This window comes from Macaca thibetana, chromosome 16 (genome assembly GCF_024542745.1).
Source record: "Macaca thibetana thibetana isolate TM-01 chromosome 16, ASM2454274v1, whole genome shotgun sequence".
In the NCBI taxonomy this organism is placed as follows: domain Eukaryota; kingdom Metazoa; phylum Chordata; class Mammalia; order Primates; family Cercopithecidae; genus Macaca; species Macaca thibetana.
This window is the reverse complement of record NC_065593.1, coordinates 62820954-62839812: the sequence shown is the minus strand read 5'-3', so window position 1 is coordinate 62839812 and position 18859 is coordinate 62820954. Positions and strand designations below refer to the sequence as shown.

Genomic DNA, 18859 nt, shown 5'->3' with positions numbered 1-18859 from the left:
AGCGGCGCCCAGGAGCTCCCCCTCTGGTCCCTCCCGTCCCTCCTGTCTGCCCCTAGGTCGGCTACCCCCAACCCCTCCGCCTGTGCCACCCTTTCCCCCGCCTTTGGTGGCACTGCTCTCCTCCCCACGGTGCTTGGGCCTGGCTCCGACGAGAGGGTCCCGAGATTAGACCGAGGACCTGCTCATCCCGGATTCGCCCCCGATCTCAGGCGTCGGAGAGGCGGGGGTAGGGGCGGCGCTGCGAGGCTATGGGGCGGCTGGAGCCGGGGCTGCGGCGGAGCGTGGCGGGCGGGCGGAGGCGAAGGCGACATGCTTCGGGCGGCCAGCACCTGGGGGCCCAGGCCAGGCAGGGTTGGGGCCGCACAGGACTCACTGGACCCAGCCAGGGGCCCCCAGGGCCCAGTGGTGCCGGGGCAGCCCCCTCTCCTCCCAGGCACCCGCAGAGCCGGCCCGCAGTGGGGTGGGGAGGGGGTGCTGCCTGGTGGACGCTCGGCGGGGCCAGAGTGTCACCCCCTGGGTAGCTGGTCAGTGAGGAAGCTGGGGGAGTGACAGCCCCAGTGCAGGGGCCGGACTCGGGACGCGGCCACAGGTGGGCTCCGGGCGCAGGAGGGAGCCCGCGAAGGCGGAGCTGGCAGGGGCCCTGAACCCTTGCCCTCCAGGTCTCGGCCAGAGTCCCGGTCCCGCCCAGCCCCACTGTGGTCTCCCTGCTGGCTCCAGACAGGGATGGGGGTGGGGAGACGGTGGCTCACCTGGCGCCCGCCTCCCAGCACACCGGGCCTGCCTGCTGGGCTGAGGAGGCAGCCCCAGGGGACGGCAGGGGTCAGGCTGGACCGCTGCGGTTCAGGGCTCCGGGAGGCCCGGAGAGCTGGTGCAGGCCCTGGGCGGTGATAGGGGCCTCGGGAGCCCATGGGAAGCAGGGCGGGAAGCGGGCGTCTCTGAAAAGGGCCTTGCTCCTCCAGGGAAGCCCTTGAATCCCTGAGCTGACTGGGAAGGCTGGAGGGTCCTCACCCCTTCTCTTCTGACCCCATTCAGGTCCCGCCCTCCGGGCGGCTGGATGTTTCCTGGCGCGATTGGAAGCAGCCGCGGGACCCCAGTACCATGGACAGCGCTCGCGCCCCAGGGCTGCTTCCCTGTCTCGTCCTGCCCTGGTTTTTTTTCAGGCCCTTATCTGAAGGCAGGACTAGGGGTGGAGCTGCATGGGTCCCCAAAGTTGTGTAACTTCACCCCAGGGTCTCCCTGGGCTTCCCGGAGACCCGCAGCCATCATCAGTGAGTCCCTTCAGTTGAGGTGGGGGGCAGGCTCCAATTATAACACCCCAGCTTGTTCATCCTCAAAGGCAGGCTGGGGTCCTGTTCTCTCTGGTTTTCCCCGGGCTGCTGGCAGGGTCTTTATTCCATAGGTGCCCCTGGAATGTTGCTTGAGTGGATACATGGATGGCTGAAACCATTTTAACTTGAGCCCACTCCAAATGCCCCCCAGCTGCCTTGGGGGACATTGAATCCCAGGATCGGGGGCTGGCAGAGGGAGATGCAGATGAGGTGTGTTGGGGGACTTCAGGTTCGGGGTTAAAGGGGGTAGACACTGTTCTCATAGCAGGGTTGTTGGACCCTGGTGGGCAGCCCAGGTCCCCAGCTCTAAGTACAACTCCCTCGCTCCCCTGGCCTCTTCCCTAGGGACTAGAGACATGAGTGGGGGAAGTCCGTCCTTGTCCTCAGATTGGGAGGACAAATAGCTGATTTCCCCTGGGATCTCCCGAGCATGGGACAGCACCTTTCCTGTGCCGTGGCTGTGGCTGTTGTCTCTAGAGTCTCCCGACTTCCTCTGAGGGACCCCAAGATCTGAGCCCCACCCCCAGGCTTGGTGGAATTAAGTGAGGTGTCCTTCTGTGCTGAGGGAAGTGTCCCTTGTGCGGTCTCGCCTACCAAATCATGTCTCCTGACCTTCCTGTCGAGGGTGTGGTCTTTGAGTCTCTCCTTCGGGAAGCTCCCAAGCACCTCTCTGCTTTGGGGTTCTCCTCCTCTCTGCCCAAATCTCTAACAGCTTCCTTTAAATATGGGCTGGGAATTTTGTTGTGCCTTTTATTTTCTTCTGCAATTATGTGTTTTCTTTAATGGACCAAATTTTAATTAAATACTGCTCTGCCAGTTTCAAATAATGAAGATTAAAATGCATAAAGCAAGTCTTGCATAAAGACACAAACAAGTGTGGAACCTGAGGGTGTGGAGTGGAGGGGCAAAGCCCGGAGGTCTCTGGCATGACTTGTGGGGCTCTCTCCAGGGAGCCTGACTCCACACAAGAGAGGGTTCCTCACCCTGATCTGGGGTTGGTGGGAGGGCGCCCCTCTCAGCTCTGCCAGTTCATCAAGTCCCCTGATAGGTTCAAAGTCCCAGAAAAGCCCCAAGGCTGTGCTGCGAGCTCAGCTCTCCTGTTTGGGGCCTAGGATTGATGAGGGAAGCAGCGGGACCCTGGGTCTGGATTGAGGGAGGAAGGGTTCTGTGCCTTCTTCCCTGCTGTCCCCCTGGGGTTACCCCAGAGCCTGGCTTCTGGTGGATAATCAATAACTACGTGTTGAAGGCAGGAACAGGAGTCCTGTCCTGGCCAGCTCTCCCTCCGACCCAGTGTGACAGCACACACACCTATATTACATCCCTTGCACAGGTATGAGGACACCCTGGCCAGTCTGTGGTGCAGGCTGATGACCCTGGGTGTGCCTGCCTAGGGGAGATGTGTGTTGGGGGCAGCCTGGGCATGGGCCATGTGGCCCTGCCCTGGAGATCTTACCATATAGTAGTGGAAGTGGTTGGGGGTGTTCAAACAAGTTCATGACTGCTGCAGCAAGGCCTCTGCATACAGCACTGAGGGTGGCCTGAGTGACTGATAGGGTCCAGGTGGGCTTTGTCTGGACCAATTCCTTGCCCTCTAGCTGGCCTCGGGCCCTGCTGTGTCCATCACTGGTTGTCAAACTTTAGCATGCGGTGGAATCTTCAGGAGACTTTGCTAAAACAGCTTGCTCGCTCCACCCCAGAGCCTCAGATTCAGTAATTTGGGGTCTGGGCCCAGCATTGGTATTTCTAAGGAGTCTCAGGTGATGCCGACTGCTGGTCTGGGGACCACACTTTGAGGACTGCAGCTGTTAATGAACCAGCTCCGCTTGGAGGCTAGAGCCCGCCCGCCTCATGCCTAAGTGTGCGTCATTCTGCCTTGTGGTTTTTCGTGTGGCTCGGGGCCAGCATCTTGTAGTCGAGCTCTCTTTATCCTGTAGTGGGGGAGCCCTCCTGGGCCTGGAGCTCAGCCCCCATCCTTTCATTCTCCTTTGCTTCCTTCACTCATGCACTCATTCTTAAAGCATTTGTGCAGCCGGTACTTGGTGGAGCGCCGGAGCACGATGGCCCTTCCTGCCCTCCTGACCCGCCTCCTTCCTCTCCGCAGGCTTTTTGTCCTGGGCATCGGCTTCTTCACTCTCTGCTTCCTGATGACATCTCTGGGAGGCCAGTTCTCGGCCCGGCGCCTGGGGGACTCGCCATTCACCATCCGCACAGAAGGTACCTTTGTGGGGCAAGGGAAGTGTGAGATGAATGAGGGTGTTTGTGGGTCAAAGAGGAACTGTCTCTGAGCCTAGCCCTGTACCTGGCTTTCTGGCCGCCCTGTAGGTGGATGTGAGTGGAGGGGGCCTGGACTTGCTCTGTGTGACCCTCCATGCGCTTTGGCTCTGGTCTGGCAGCTGTCATCAGGCTTCCTCTGGCCTGAGTTCTCAGGCCAGGCTAGGGCCTTTAAGCCAGGGTCTCCCGGGTCTCAGAAGAGGCTGCCACTGTTGCTTCTTTAGTTGGGTGTCGGGGTGAGCAGTCTCTGGATATTACACCTGAACCCTTGAGGCACACATATCCTTGTCTTTGGCCCAGGCTGTGGCCATGTGGGGACGGGTCTGGCCATAGGCTTAAATGTCTTATCTCTGAGCTCTTGGGACACAGCTCTCTCCCAGGCCCCGTCACTCCTTGCCCACAGGATATTTGCAAGGCAGTGGAATGGAGATCAGAGCATGGGCTTTGGAGGTCTGGTGGGTCTGGGCTTGCATCCTGGTCATCACCTACCAGCTGTGTGCCGTTGGCCGAGTCACCTGGCTTCCCTACAGAGAAGGACAGCAGTGACCTTCTGCAGAGGTTGGATTGAAGGGGCTCACACGTGAACATTACCCAGCATGGTTGGTGCCACATGGCACAAGAGTGACCAACTGGGAGCCCTCCTCCTGAAACTGGGCCCAGCCCCACCTCATCTCACCTAAGGAGGGGTGGGGGTCAGAACTGAGTCCTGCCCACTGTATCATGGGGGTTCTTTTGGTCACTGATCAAAAGGAGGGACATGGGGTAGTGGGGAAACTGAGACAAGTGGATTTCTGGAACTGTTTGAAGGCTGGCTCTGTGAGATTTCCCTGCCCCTCTGGGGAAGTCTCTCCTTGAAGTCCACCTTCTTGAACTTGCAGGGCTTGGGTATCTGGCTCCCCTGTTCTCAGCGATGAATATTGTAGACATCCCAAGTTGAATAGGTTGTCATCTGGGTGGGTGCTGAGGGGCTCTTATTATGCCATCTGTCATCTCATCATTAGATTCATTCCTCTGGTTTCACATGCACTTCTTTAAACTTGCAAAAGCTCTCAGAAGGAATCTCACACTTATTAGTCATTCAAGCCTGAGTGTAAGTTAATTTATCCCGTCTCTGACTCGCAGAGATTCCTCAGTCTCTGAGCCTCCAAATTTTCCTCTGGTAAATGGGGATGGTAATCCCCATTTCCCAGGCTTGTCGTGAGGCTGTGCTAAGATAAAGCATGGGAAGGGGCCTCAGCAGCATCTGTCAAACGGCAAGCACTCCATCAATACTTAATGGATGTTTTGAGTTGGAAACGGGGGCACTGCAGCAAAGCATGTTTATGGAAGAGGACCAAGGAGATGCTGGAATGTCTATGTAGGAGAGGCTGAGGATTGAGGTGGGCAGGGGTGGGAGGAGGCAGTCGTGAAGGTGCACCGGAAGGGTGGCTTGAGGGAGGGCTGGTAGGAAAAGTGGTGCATGGGAAGATGGAGTATAGACAGAGATTCATAGAGTACCTGGCTGCCACCCCTGGAAAGGGGGTGTGCCTATCTGGGTGGGCTGCTACAGAGGCCTTGAGGAAGCTGAACCTCCAGAAAGGTCAGGGGTCTAAGAGGTGGGAATTAGGGGTCGGGGAGAAGAGGGGTTTTTGGCGGGGTCTGGTTTTTATGCCTCTCTCCCTAAGGGGGTTGGAGAGTCAAGGTAACTCACCTACCCCATGGCTCTTGCCCCATCTGGGCAGGATCAGGCTCAGTGGTCCGGAGTACAAGGGGTGTGGGAGCCCTGCTGTGCTCCGTGCTGTGCAGTTTTGCTTGGGTATGGGGGTGGGAGTCCAACCCTAACTGCAGGTCTGGGTCTAAAGATGAATGGAACCACATAGGGGGAGAGCACTTGCCCAAGTTCATGCAATTGGACTAGAGCTGTGTGTGCATATGTGTGTACATGTGCATGTGTGTGCATGTGCGTGGGCTTAAACTTTTTAATGGGGTATAAGATACACAAATGAACAATCCATGCAACTAACAACCCAGATCAAGGAACAGAACATGATCAGCCCCCAAGTGTCCCCATGCCACTTCACAGTCATTACTCACCCAAAGATAGTCATGACCTGACTTCTGATCGCATAGAAGAGTTCTGCCTGTTTTTTGGGCTTTGTGAGCATGAAATCATTTTGGGAGTTGATAATGGTTTGGCTGTGTCCCCACCCAAATCTCATCTTGAATTGTAGTTCCCATAATCTCCACTTCTTGTGGAGTGGACCCTGTGGGAGGTAATTGAATCATGGGGGTGGTTTACCTCCATGCTGTTCTTGTGATAGTGAATGAGTTCTCACAAGATCTGATGGTTTTTATAAGGGGCTTTTTCCCTTTTGCTTGGTACTTCCCCTTCCTGCTGCCATGTGAAGAAGGACATATTTGCTTTCCCTTCCGCCATGATTGTAAGTTTCCTGAGGCCTCCCCAGCCATGCTGGACTCTGAGTCAATTAAACCTTTTTCCTCTATAAATTACCCAGTCTTGGGTATGTCTTTAGTAGCAATGTTGAGAATGAACTAATACAGGAGTAGTCTTTTGTGTGTGGCTTTTCTCTCAATAGTACATGTGTGAGACTCACTATCTTGTATGTGGTTGCATACATATCTTGTATGTCACTTACACTTTTGCACTGTTTTTTTATTTTTATTTTTATCTTTTTGCTGTGTAGCCTTCCATTATGTGAGTACACCACCATTTTTTTTTATACTTTAAGTTCTAGGGTACATGAGCACAATATGCAGGTTTTTTACATATGTATACATGTGCCATGTTGGTGTGCTGCACCCATTAACTTGTCATTTACATTAGGTATATCTCCTAATGCTATCCCTCCCCCCTCCCCCCTCCCCACAATAGGCCCCGGTGTGTGATGTTCCCCTTCCTGTGTCCAAGTGATCTCATTGTTCAATTCCCACCTATGAGTGAGAACATGCATACACCACCATATTTTTATCCATCCGATCATTGGTGGGCATTTGGTTGTTTCCAGTTTTGGGCTTTTGCGAACAGCGCTGCTATGAATATTTTAGTGCATGTCTTTTGGTAAACACATGTAGGCATTTCTGTTGGGTATACCTAGGAGTGGAGATTCTACATGTTGTAATGTTAGTTCTCAGACCAAGTTTATCCAAACCAGTCTTTTCACATTTCCCAGGCCTCAGAAGCTGAGTGCCTGGAATACAGAACTGAAGTCTGGGAGAAGGAGGAGAAAAAGGGGCCGCTGAGAACCTGGGAGAGCTGACCCTGATTCACTTTAGATCCCGATTTGCAGTGTTCCCCGTGATTTCTTTCCTATCCTTGGATCAAGCTAATTTGCTTGGGCAGACCCAAGGCAGGGACTGAGGCGGGGAAAGCAGTTTGCAATGTGGGTTTAACATCCTGATCCTGCAAGAGAAGCTCCTCAAACTACATCCGCACACAGTGCCTGGGGCAGCCCTGCCGAGAACCAAGGAGATGCCAGCATTTCCACCTAGGAGATGCCTGAGGGAAGGATCAGGGCTTCAAGGGAGGTGCTTGGCAGATTGCTTGGCTGAATCAGGCCTGGGAAGGGATCTTGGAAGTTCTGGGCCAGGGTTGGGTTGTTGGATAATGCACATTTTGTTACACAAAAGGAATCTGTGGAGTCTAGACAACCCCAGAGCAGAATCAGGAGAAGGAAACCCTCTAAGGCCCTGCTATTTAGAAAAAAAAAAAAAAATCATTGCATTGGTCAAAAAACAATCTGTGTACAAATGGGAAAAACCATCTCTCCTCCCCTGTCAAACCAGTGACAAGTGACAGAAGTGACAGAAGTGGGGTCCCACATGGACTGTGGCTGCGAAGGGGGAGGGAGGAGAAGGCTTTTCTCGAAAAGAAGAGCAGGGCGTCATTCAGCCTCTTGTGGACTGTGGTCTATGTGCGGGGCCTCCAAATTCTCGTCTGTGCCTGTTTATACTTCATGATAAACTCTGCATACTTTGGGGGATGAAATGTGACTGACATCTCATTCTGTATTCTGCACACTCATCTGAAAGATTCGAGAGAGGAGGCTGCATGGGGAATCATGACCCAGAGGAGATCTGACTTCATTCCCTCTTGCTGCATTTGGGCCAGGCCTGGACCCTGGGGAGGGCTTTCTGGCATCGCCCCCTCCCAGGCAGCTCTGCCCCACTTCCCACCCCAGGCCCTCCTCCTGTCTCCTGCCCTTCCAGCCCTTCTCTCCTAGGCCTCCTTCCCCATGTGGCTGCAGATAGGGCTGTGGGGCTGTTTCCTGCCCTCTGACTTGTCTTGAAGAAGTAGTGGTAGGAGTCTGGGCATGGTGGCTCATGCCTATAAGCCCAACACTTTGGGAGGCTGAGGCAGGTGGATCACCTGAGGTCAGGAGTTCCAGACCAGCCTGGCCAACATGGTGAAACCTGTTTCTACTAAAAATACAAAAATTAGCAGGCTGTGGTGGCACATGCTGTAATCCCAGCTCCTTAGGAGGCTGAGGCAGGAGAATTGCTTGAACCTGGGAGGAGGAGGCTGCAGTGAACCGAGATTGCGCCACTGCACTGCAGCCTACATGACAGAGCAAGACTCCGTCTTGGGTTTAAAAAACAACAACAACAAAAAAAAGTAGTGGTAGGAGGCTGTGTTTTGGGAGGGGTCTGTAGGTTGGAAGTCCATGGCACAGCTGCATGTGTCTACTGCACCCTGCCAGACCTCCCAGGCCTCCTCCAGGAATTGAACCTGGGGAAGGCTCCCTGGCTCCATGGATGGTTCTGGCTCTGGCCCTTGGTTCTAAGGGGCCCAGGGGCTCTTCTCTCAGGCTCAATGGATGGGGGGCCAGGGCCCGGAGGTCTGAGGGAGAGCCTGATGCGGCCTCCCATGGCCTGTCCTTGTCTTCTCTGCTGCCCGGAGCCCAGAGCGCCCATGGCCTCAGCTGGTTTCTGCGGTGAGCAAGGACAGAGAGACAAATGTGCACATTTCTCCAGCTGCACAAACACCCAGTCACAGCTCCCTTCTCAGTGCCAGGGAAGCCTCTGCTTTCTGGAGAGATGGGGGCTCATTCAATTTCCAATGGTAAAGGGTGGGGATGGGGACAAGAAAAGGGGGACGAAGGAGGATGAGAGAGACAGAGAGATACAGAGCGTCTGGGGAGGGGATGGGGCCTCCGTGGGTAATAAACACACCCCGTCTGTAGATGAGAGGATCTATTTGTATCTCACAGCGTCCTAGCTTTCCTTATTTATATGGAAATATGGAGGGAACATGTGCCTGTTCTGAGATGTATCACTGGGGCCTCACATTAAATATATTTCAATTTAGCTGACGCCAAGAGTGGTGAAGTGACTCGGGGGAGGCGATGTCAGCTGGCTCTGCTGACAGTCCCAGGGCCAGTGGCGGCTTTTAGGGGAGTGGGTCACTGGGGGAAGGTCGGCCTAACCTGCTTCCCTCCTGGGTACCCACCCCCTGCCTTGTCTTTGGGCATTTTTAGAGTGGAAAATGTGCCTGATACCCCAAGGGCTCATTGGGAAGGGGCGGGGCTGTCTCCCCAGGTCTCAGGGCTTTCTGGAGTTCCATGCCATCTGCAGAAGATAGGAGCAGCTCCTGAGCCCCTGGAACTGGGGGGTGGGACTCTTGCTGCCTTGGTCCAGTCTGATGAGGTGGGGCTTGAAGAACTACAGATGGGGGATCTGGCTCTGTGGACATGGTCATTGTGAAACCCAGGCTGCAATGACCCACGCCTCTGTATGTCCTCAGGGTTTTCGTTTGTTTGTTTGAGAGAGGGTCTCGCTCTGTTGCCCAGGCGGGAGTGCAGTGGTGCAATCACGGCTCACTGCAGCCTCAATCTCATGGGCTCCAGCAATCCTCCCACCTCAGCCCTGAAAGTAGCTGGGATTACAGGCACATGCCACCATGCCTGGCTAATCTTTGTATTTTTTATTGAAAAGGGGTTTTGCCATGTTGCCCAGGCTGGTCTTGAACTCCCGAGCTCAAGCGATTCATCCACCTTGACCTCCCCAAGTGCTGAGATTATAGGCATGAGCCACTGCGCCTGGCCTGCTGCCAGCTTTTATAGGAGTGATTCTTTCTTTTCCCGTTTCTCGAATCTCTGGAAGCAATTAGGGGAAGTCAGAAACAGAAGTCAGGGTGATAGAGACTCAGAGCTCAATGAGCCCAGCCCCCTCGTTTTACATGAGAGTAAATTGAGGCCAAGAGAAGGACGGTGACCTGCCCACCTATCTGGTCCGTGGCAGAGCAGGCCTGGAGTCCAGGCTTCTGCCGCACCCCTCTTGACCGGGCTCATGCCACCATGCTGCTGCTGCTGCAGCCTCTGTTTTGTCGACTCTCAGGGGCCCTTGCAGCTCTAGGCCAGACCTCATAGTTTTTGGCCCATCAGCTGTTTTTCAGCCTGTGCAATGGGGCTGGGAGCGTGGGGTGTGGGTGGGGAGCTGTGACCGTGAGGTTTCTGGGAGGGGCTCAGGCAATGGGCAGGAGCAGAGGAAGCTTGGGGTGGGCTTGGAGAGTGGGACCGGTAGAGCAGCAGACAGGGTGCCAGGCCTGAGGCACTCCAGGGAACACAGCATCACCCCAAAAGCCATATTGTGGGCTCAGCACTTGTGGGGTGCTGCATCTGCAGGAGCGAGCTGCTGACCAGGCTCTGTGGTCAGTCAGGCCTGAGTGCTCTGGCCACAGCACCACTATGGTGTCCCGGCTGTGGTCTGTTACTCCTTTTTCCATCTTAGTCCTTTGGGGAAAGGACCCTCCAGCCTGAGCTGTGAGCAACCGCCCACCAGGGCTGCCCAGTGAGGCCAGGCAGGCTGTGTACTGCACGACTCCATGATACCCTTCAAGCGGTCACAGTACCAGTGGTGCCCCGTGGACTTGTGGAAAGCAGTAGCCAGGCAGGTCATCTGAGTCCTCCAGTGTTTTTAGCTGAAATGATGGGAATCTCTTCATTTACTCTGTGCTACAAGCACTGGTTGCAAGCTCAGTATTGAATTTGGAGGGTGGGCTTGGGCAGGCATCTCTGAAATGAGAGTGATCTGAAAAAGTAAACCATTGCCCCCAACTCTGGGAAGCTCAAAGAGAGAGCGAGCCATCTATATCCTGTTTTTATCCCACTACTTTGGAGGACTACTGCAGCCCAAGCTATGAGCAAAGGCTCACCAGAGCTGCCCAGATTAACCGATTGAGTGTGTGAGTGCGTGGGGAGGGCCTGAGAGGCTGGAGGGACCTGAGTTAGTGTCATTTAATGCTAGTGTGAAATTTCCCGGTCCCAGCTGAGTGTTTGAAAATCCACTCTGTTTTCCGTAGAGGGACTTGTGGGGGGGGTCCTTTGCTGCTTCAGCTCTTGGGGTGGGGAGGAAATATGCCCATTTTCTCCAATACCCGACCCCATCCGGGAGCCTTCCTGGGCATCTCTGCCTCTCTCTCCTTCTTTTCTTCTGCCCCCCACAACCCCCCTGCTCCCATTCATGCCTGTTCTTCGGAGCCAGGAGCCCTGTGTCTTTAAGGAAATCACAGCTTCTCCTGTTTTGCAGCCCTAGCCTGGCTGGCATTTCCACGGTGTGTGAGTGGCCCCTCCCCAGCTCCTGTGGCCTCCCTTCTGACCTCAGGTGGGGTCACCTGGCAGGGGAGCCCCACCAGGGGGTGACTTATATCAGGGTGGGAACGCGGCAGCAGTGGCTGGGCCGGCCGGAGCCAGGGAAGAAGGGCAGAAGCAAAGCAGAAATGTAACAGCAGCCCCGGTGATGCGGAGGCTGCCGGCTGCCCCTGCTCAGCCCACAGCCTCTAGTTCCTTCTCTCCTCTCCCTGCTCTGCCTCTTCTCAGTGGCCTCTCTCTTGTCACCTTCCTGGTGCTGTGATGTTGGTCTGCAGATGGGGCCTGTTATTCTTGCCTTGAGACGGGGATGCTGAAGCTCAGAGCCATTCAGTGACTGCCCTGGTCACACGGGGGTCAGCGGGCAGAGGCCCCAGTCCCCTTGCCCTCCCCAGATGGGGTGACTGCAGTGTGTTCTACTTGGTCTTGGGGCTCCCTGGCAGGGCTGAGCTTGGGCGCCCTGGTGGTAACATTCTCGGCAATGCAGCTTTCCCAGCTTCCCCAGCTTCCCCGTCTCTCTTCCTCACTCTCCTGCCGAGGTTTCCATTAGCTCCCGTTTAAACTACTCACCCTCAAACCCTTGTCCCAGGCTCTGCTTCTGGGGAGCCCAACCCATGGCATCCTCCACTGGGCCCCTGGACTGGCAGCCTGAGCGTCAAAGGTTCGTGTCCCCAGGTGACCTGGCTCATTTTTGGGGAGTGATTTCAAGCCCAACCCATAGGGGTTTGGGAGGAGCTGAGTTGGGGATTTTAGTGCCTGGAGCCCAGCACCCTATGGACTGTGTGGAGGGCCAATGTGAAGCCTTCAGATTTAATTAAAAAGGAAGGCGAGAGCTCGCTCCTGCACACTGGCACGTGCAGTGCTAATGATTGGGAATGATTAGAAAGGAAGCCGTGGAGGATTGCAGGCTGGCTGATGGGATCTTGGTCGAAGTGCCTCATTTTCATTTAATTTTCTTCTTCACAAGGTCTCCCCTGCCCAGGCTGGGAGCAGAGGGAAGAGCAGGCGCTTCAGCCCCAGGGAACCTGCTCTCGTCAGTTGATCTTTGGGAACCCAAAGACCAGTTTGAGATTCAGAACTCATGCATTATGGTTTCCTACAGGAGGGTCCAGGGAAGAGGGATGGGGAAGAGATGGGGTTAGGGCCCAGGGGCTGGGCAGGAGAAGGAGGGCTGGGGAAGCAACAGGGCCCTGGGCCCCTGAACACAGGCTCCCAACTTCCCTGCATGTCCAGATCTATGGGGAGCAAGGAAAGTGCAGATTCCCGGGGCCCGGACCCTAGACAGTTGAATTGGCAAATCTAGACCAAGGCCCAGAAATCTGAATTTTAACAGCCTGCCTAGAAGATCCAGATGCTGCTGGGTGATTGGCCACACTTCTAGGAACCCTGATCTAGAAATCCTGCCTGGAGCTTGCTGTTTGGGGGCTCTGGGGCTTCTGTCCCAGTGCTGGGCCTTTTCTGCCATCTCACAGATATGAGGGTTGTTGGGCCCCAGGACACCTCAAAGATTACATCTAAAGCTCCATTTTACAGTTGACAAAACTGAGGCCCAGAGGGCTTAGGAAATGATCCCAATGTCACATGGCTGGTGGAGACAGGGCTGCCCAGGGCTCTCACTCCACCACGATGCTGTTCTCTGTACCGCAAAACAATGCAGCAAAGGGGTCAGGAATGACTGGGAAGATAGGGCTGAGGCTGGGGTCTGGTGTTGGTGCTGGGGGGCTTTGGGGCCAGCTTTGTCTGAGCTGCCCCAGCCTGGACACCAGGTGGCCTCAGGTGGCCTCCAGGCTGCTCAGGCCTCCCCTAACCATACCCACACTCTGCCCACAGTGATGGGGGGCCCTGAGTCCCGTGGCGTCCTGCGCAAGATGAGCGACCTGCTGGAGCTGATGGTGAAGCGCATGGACGCACTGGCCAGGCTGGAGAACGTCAGTGAGCTGCACCGGGCTGGCGGTGACCTGCATTTTCCCGCAGACAGGTGAGGGGACGCGGGGAGGAGGCACGCGGAGCAGGGGAGCGGTGGCACCTGCCACTCTGCCCGGCATGCTGTCCATCATCTCCTTTTGTGAATCTGGAGAAGATTTTGACTATATGGTAATACAGCCCAGAACGCATTTCTACCACCCAAATTTAACAACTGTTAACATTTTATTGCATTTGTGGCCTGTTTTCCTCTTTAAATAAAACATCACAGATGAAAACTGAAGGGCCTTTTAACAACTTCTCCCTAGAGACAAGTGCCTCCCTGAATTTGCTGTAAGTTTTTCCGGTCCATTCCAAGCACATTTGCACATATGTTTAATACACACACACATTATAAATGCATAGTGTGTGATTTTAACAAATTCCATGTAAGTGGCATCTCACAGTACATATTCCACTGCCCTTTTTTTTTTTTTTTTTGAGATGGAGTCTCACTCTGTCACCCAGGCTGGAGAGTGCAATGGCATAGTCTCAGCTCACTCCAACCTCCGTCTCCCAGGTTCAAGCAGTTCTCCCGCCTCAGCCTCCCAAGTAGCTGGGACTACAGGTGCATGCCACCACACCTGACTAATTTTTGTGTTTTTAGTAGAGACAGTGTTTTACTATGTTGGCCAGGCTCGTCTCGAACTCCTAACCTCGTGATCCACCCACTTTGGCCTCCTAAAGTTGGGAGTACATCTACTGCCATTTAAATATTAAAAAAAAATTTTTTTTTTGAGACAGTCTTACTCTGGGCTGGAGTTAAGTGACATGATCTTGGCTCACTGAAAACTCTGCCTCCCAGGTTCAAGTGATTCTCATGACTCAGCCTCCTGAGTAGCTGGGATTACAGGAGTACACCACCACACCAGTTAGTTTTTCTATTCTTTTTAGTAGAGATGGGGTTTCACCATGTTGGCCAGGCTGGTCTCCAAATTCCTGACCTCTGGTGATCCACCTGTCTCAGCCTCCCAAAGTGCTGGGATTACAGGCATGAGCCACCCAGCCTTTTTTTAAAAATTTTTTTTCGTGATGATTTTGAACTCTGTGTTGAGGGTATGTTACTAATGTACCCCTGGCCATTTTTGCCAAGTAGAACTTTCTGGTTTATTTATTCTAAATATTCTCCTACTTCGGCCAGGATGTCTGAGAGCCCCAGAGTCTGTGCTGCTATCCTACGTGCCCCAGCAGCATCTCCAGGGGCACATGCGGTGTGACATCCAAATCATGTGTCCTAGGTATATAAGGCATCTCCTGGACCTCAGAGAACAGGAGTGTGGGAGGTCAGGCCGTCCCAACTGGCCCCTAGAAGTGGATGTGGAAGGAGGGACTTTGACCTCACCCTATTCCAGGGAGACAAGCTCCACTTTCCCTCTTTTATATATTGGGGTTCTTTATGAAATGGATTTGCTAAATGTATTCTAGCTGCTAAAAATTAAACTTGAAACACACTTTTAGACAATTTGTAGAAAAGCTGTTTCTCAGCCAGCGTGTGTGATGGAAAAGCCAAAGCTCTAGGCATTTCTAAAGTACAGAGTTGGGTGAAACGGAAGGAAATGCTGACCCACAGGAGGTCACTGTGCCCACAGGAGGGTTGGAGGGACGCCTGCCTGAGTCAGGCCTGAAACACAGTGCGCCTGTGTGGACTGGTGTGGGATCCTGTGCCATGTAGCCTGCTGGTGCTGGGCTGCTGGCCGTAGGGCTAACCTCTAACTGGCCTTGCCGATTGAGTGAATGTCCTGGATGCCTGGTAGGCCAACCTGGTGTGAGCATCATTACCCTCATATTAGCTGACATTTACTCAAAGTGCACTAAGCACCTGGCATGGTTCTTACTGCATACGTGCCGTGATCTTACCTATCTCACAAACCATCTTATAGTTTAATCTTTAAAGATTTAATTAAATCTTTACTCTCACAGAGGAGGAAACTTTTTCTCCCAGAGGAAGAAACTGAGGCACAGAGAAGTTCAGTAACTCACCCAAAGTTGCACAGCTGTAAGAGGCTGGACCTGGCTTTGGGTTCAGGCCGACTGGCTCCACAGCCCACATTTCTAAGCACTGTGCTCTTGATGATTCATTAAATATGTGGTTATGTGTGGTTTGGTTTTTGTCCCTTTCTAAGAGGTTTTATTTATTTATTTATTTATTTTTTGAGATGGAGTCTTGCTCTGTTGCCCAGGCTGGAGACCAGCAGTGGCACGGTCTCGAGTCACTGCAATCTCCGCCTCCTGAGTTCAAGCAATTCTTTTGCCTCAGTCTCCCAAATAGCTGGGATTACAGGTGTGTGTGCCACCACACCCAGCTAATTTTTGTTTTTTGTTTTTTGAGATGGAGTCTCACTCTGTTGCCCAGGCTGGAGTGCAGTGGCACGATCTTGGCTCACTGCAAACTCTGCCTCCCGGGTTCAAGCGATTCTCCTGCCTCAGCCTCCTGAGTAGCTGGAATTACAGGCACGTGACACCATGCCCAGCTGATTTTTGTATCTTTAGTAGAGACGGGTATCACCATGTTGGCCAAGATGGTCTTGATCTCCTGACCTCGTGATCCACCTGCCTCGGCTTCCGGAAGTGCTGAGATTACAAGTGTGAGCCACTGCGCCCGGCCTAATTGTTGTATTTTTAGTAGAGATGGGGTTTTGCCCTATTGCCTAGGTTGGTCTTGAACTCCTGAACTCAGGTGATCCACCCTCTCGGCCTCCCAAAGTTCTGGGATTATAGGTGTGAGCCACCGCGCCTGGCCTACTGGATGTATTTTTTAAAAAGATCATTCTGACTGCTGAGTGAAAACTGGATTAACAGGGTGGCAGGAGGGGAAGCAGCGAGGCTGTGGTAGAGATGAGGAGTGCTGGCAAAGGGATCTCAGCTTCCTTGGAAATTCCCCTGAGGCATGAGGCCATATTCTATTCCTCTCTGTGTGCACAGATCCTTCTTCTCTGACACTGTCTGTGTGCCCTCAGATCCAGCTCCATCTTTCTCCCTCGGATCCAGTCCTTTGCCCCTCTTTCATTCTTTCTGCTTTCCTGTCTGCCCCCAGCTGTGCCTCTGACGCAGCCTTTGTCCGCAGGCCTGTTCGCCAGGTCAGGAGCAGCCCTTGTTGATCTCTGTTGAGGATATCGCTGCGGGCAGCAGAGCTGAGGGTCCAGTGGACCTGACTCCAGATCTGCCTTCTTTGGCTGGAGGTGGTACTGCTGACGCATCCGGTGGTTCTCTGATTTTTTCCGGTCCTGGCCTGTGCCTCCCTCCCCTGCCCTGCCCTTTGTCTTCTCCTGGGGAAGGCGGGAACTTGTTGGGGAAGGGGGAACACGTGCCACCTCCCAGCTCCCTCCTGGGAAATCGCAACTGTCCATGTGGGCAGACCCCATCACACCCACAGGCAGAGCCATCAATTTCAGGGACACTGCAGTTGCTGGTTTCAGGGAGAGAAATGGTGGGTGTGTCGAGGGCCTGTGAAAGCCACCTGCTCACACGCCCCTGTGCACAACACTCTTGCTCCCTCCCCCCGTGAACCTGACTCCAGGTTAACCAACCTGCAGCTAGACCGGCAAGAATCCTGCAGGAGTGCCTGCTGCTGCGCTTCCAGAAAACTCTCAGGTGCCTGCACTTGGATTCCCCACTTAGAAATTTCCTGTGGCTTAAAAAAACACCTCCACTGTTCTTCCTCAGCCCTTTTGGAAGCTTCTGGGCTGCCGCCTTCCACTCGTGGCTGGTGTGTCCTCAGGGAAAGTAAATTTGTGATTTTAGCCTAGGAAAACATAATTAGGGAGGCAGATTTGCTGCAAATGGCATCGTATTATGTGTCCTAAAGCCAAATAATAATGATCTTTGAATTTTCCATAAGGCCATAAAACCACCGAAATTTGAGGCTGTCTGGATTGAGGAGATCAGTCTGTATTTGTTGAATGACTAGTGTGTGCAGAGTCTGGGCTGGAGATTTGAGAGCAAGTGGAGGGCACAAAAGAGATGGAATTCCACTGCATGCCCGGTGCCCAGCCTGGCCAGTGGCCGCTGGGAGTGGCGCAGACCTGGGTGGCCTTGGGCTCTGCGAGCCTCAGGTTCTTCAAGTGTGTTAGAGATGATGCTGATGGGAGGCCTGGGCCCTGTGCTCGGCACTCAGAAGAATAGCTTGTCTCCTTTCCTTTCCTTGTACTGTTAGGGTCTAGAGAAGGGGGTGACCCAGCCACGCTGTGGGAGGCTTAGAATCACCAAGTCCCCATAGCACAGGGGGAGTTTGGGATAGTCTTGAAGGAGGGACATTTTGACTGGGGAGACAGCCAGTGCTCTGGACAGAGGGAAGGAGCAGATGACCCTGCAGACCCAGACGTGGCTGAGCCCGAGGGAGGCAGACCAGGGAGGAGGGGCTACCTGGGAGCACTGTGGCTGGAGGACCTGGTGAGTGAGGGGCAGTGGTGGGCTTGAACCCTGAACTTTGATGGCTCTAAAAACCACCTTCAGGCCAGGTGTGGTGGCTCATGCCTGTAATCCCAGCACTTTGGGAGGCCGAGGTGGGCGGATCACCTGAGGTCGGAAGTTCAAGACCAGCCTGAACAACATGGAGAAACCCTGTCTCTACTAAAAATACAAAATTAGCCAGGCGTGGTGGCAGATGCCTGTAATCCCAGCTACTCAGGAGGCTGAGGCAGGAGAATCGCTTGAAGCCGAGAGGCAGAGGCTGCAGTGAGCCAAGATCGCACCATTGCATTCCAGCCTGGGTGACAGAGTGAGAGTCTGTCTCGCAAAACAAAACAAACAAACAAACAAAAAAACCCACCTTTGTCCTCTAGACTCCTCAGTTTGTATCTTAAGCTGGGGCTGATGCCGCTGCTCTCAGAATAGGCACCTGCCGACCCACCTGGGTGTCCTGGGAATGCTCAGACTTGGGGTCTCCTGGTTACACCCAAGACCCCCTTCTCCCCCAGCCCCCATCTCAGGCTGTATCAGCACCATTATTGCCATGGCTTGGATGCTGACCTTACAGTCACTCCTGACTCTTCTCTCCCATACACTCACCCTGTCCCTCAGCAAATTCTCCCACCTTCAGAATACACCGTAGAAGCCCACCTCTTCTCACCCCACCAACTGACCCCAACCAGCTATTCCCAACTCAGCAGCCACCGGGATCTTTCTTTCCCTCTCTCCCTCCCTTAGTTCCTTTCTTTCTTTTTTCTTTTCTTTTTTTCTTTTTTTTAACAGAATCTTGCTCTGTTGCCCAGGCTGGGGTGCAGTGGCACGATCTAGACTCACTGTACCCTCTGCCTCCAGGGTTCAAGCAATTCTTCCGCCTCAGCCTCCCAAGTAGCTGGGATTACAGGTGTGCACCACCACGCTTGGCTAATTTTTTTGTATTTGTAGTAGAGATGGGATTTCGCCATATTGCCCAGGCTGGTCTCGAACTCCTGATCTCATGTGATCTGCCTGCCTTGGCCTCCCAAAGTGCTGGGATTACAGGTGTGAGCCACCATGTCTGGCCCAGTGGGGTCTTTCTAAGTCATCAATAAGACCAGGTCCCTCCTCTACTCCCAGCTCCCTCATGGGCCCCAGCTCACTCAGGTAAGAGCCCAGGTCCTTCCAGTGGCCGCACTGTGCCTGGCCCCATGTCCCTGTGGCTCCTCCTGCTGGTTCTGCCACTGTCCCTGGAACACAGTGATCTCAGGCTTTGCTTCCCCAGGCAGGTGGTAATGACACCGCACGCAGCCCAACCCCAGCTCTGTCCTTTTA

The 18859-nt window shown here is 54.0% G+C and overlaps 4 protein-coding genes across 17 annotated transcripts in view; 1 reads left to right on the top strand and 3 right to left on the bottom strand.

Annotated features, from left to right (window-relative positions):
- Positions 1 to 1475, bottom strand: part of CYGB (cytoglobin) — a 326406-nt gene extending 324931 nt beyond the window's left edge. The window contains exon 1 of the mRNA XM_050764496.1: positions 1472 to 1475. The gene's annotated coding sequence lies outside the window, so the exon portion shown is untranslated. The remainder of the gene's footprint in view (positions 1 to 1471) is intronic.
- The window catches only part of MXRA7 (matrix remodeling associated 7), a 1130960-nt gene that overhangs the window by 179488 nt on the left and 932613 nt on the right, over positions 1 to 18859 (bottom strand). The window lies entirely within an intron of this gene.
- Positions 1 to 18859, bottom strand: part of JMJD6 (jumonji domain containing 6, arginine demethylase and lysine hydroxylase) — a 1042475-nt gene that overhangs the window by 140728 nt on the left and 882888 nt on the right. The window lies entirely within an intron of this gene.
- Positions 1 to 18859, top strand: part of MGAT5B (alpha-1,6-mannosylglycoprotein 6-beta-N-acetylglucosaminyltransferase B) — an 81446-nt gene that overhangs the window by 1069 nt on the left and 61518 nt on the right. The window contains exons 2-3 of one of the 2 annotated variants that reach the window (XM_050764222.1): positions 3430 to 3542; positions 13013 to 13160. In XM_050764222.1, the coding sequence (XP_050620179.1) occupies positions 3430 to 3542; positions 13013 to 13160 (261 nt within the window). Of the gene's footprint in view, positions 1 to 3328; positions 3543 to 13012; positions 13161 to 18859 lie in introns of those variants that run through there. The other variant, XM_050764221.1, reaches the window with a different exon arrangement.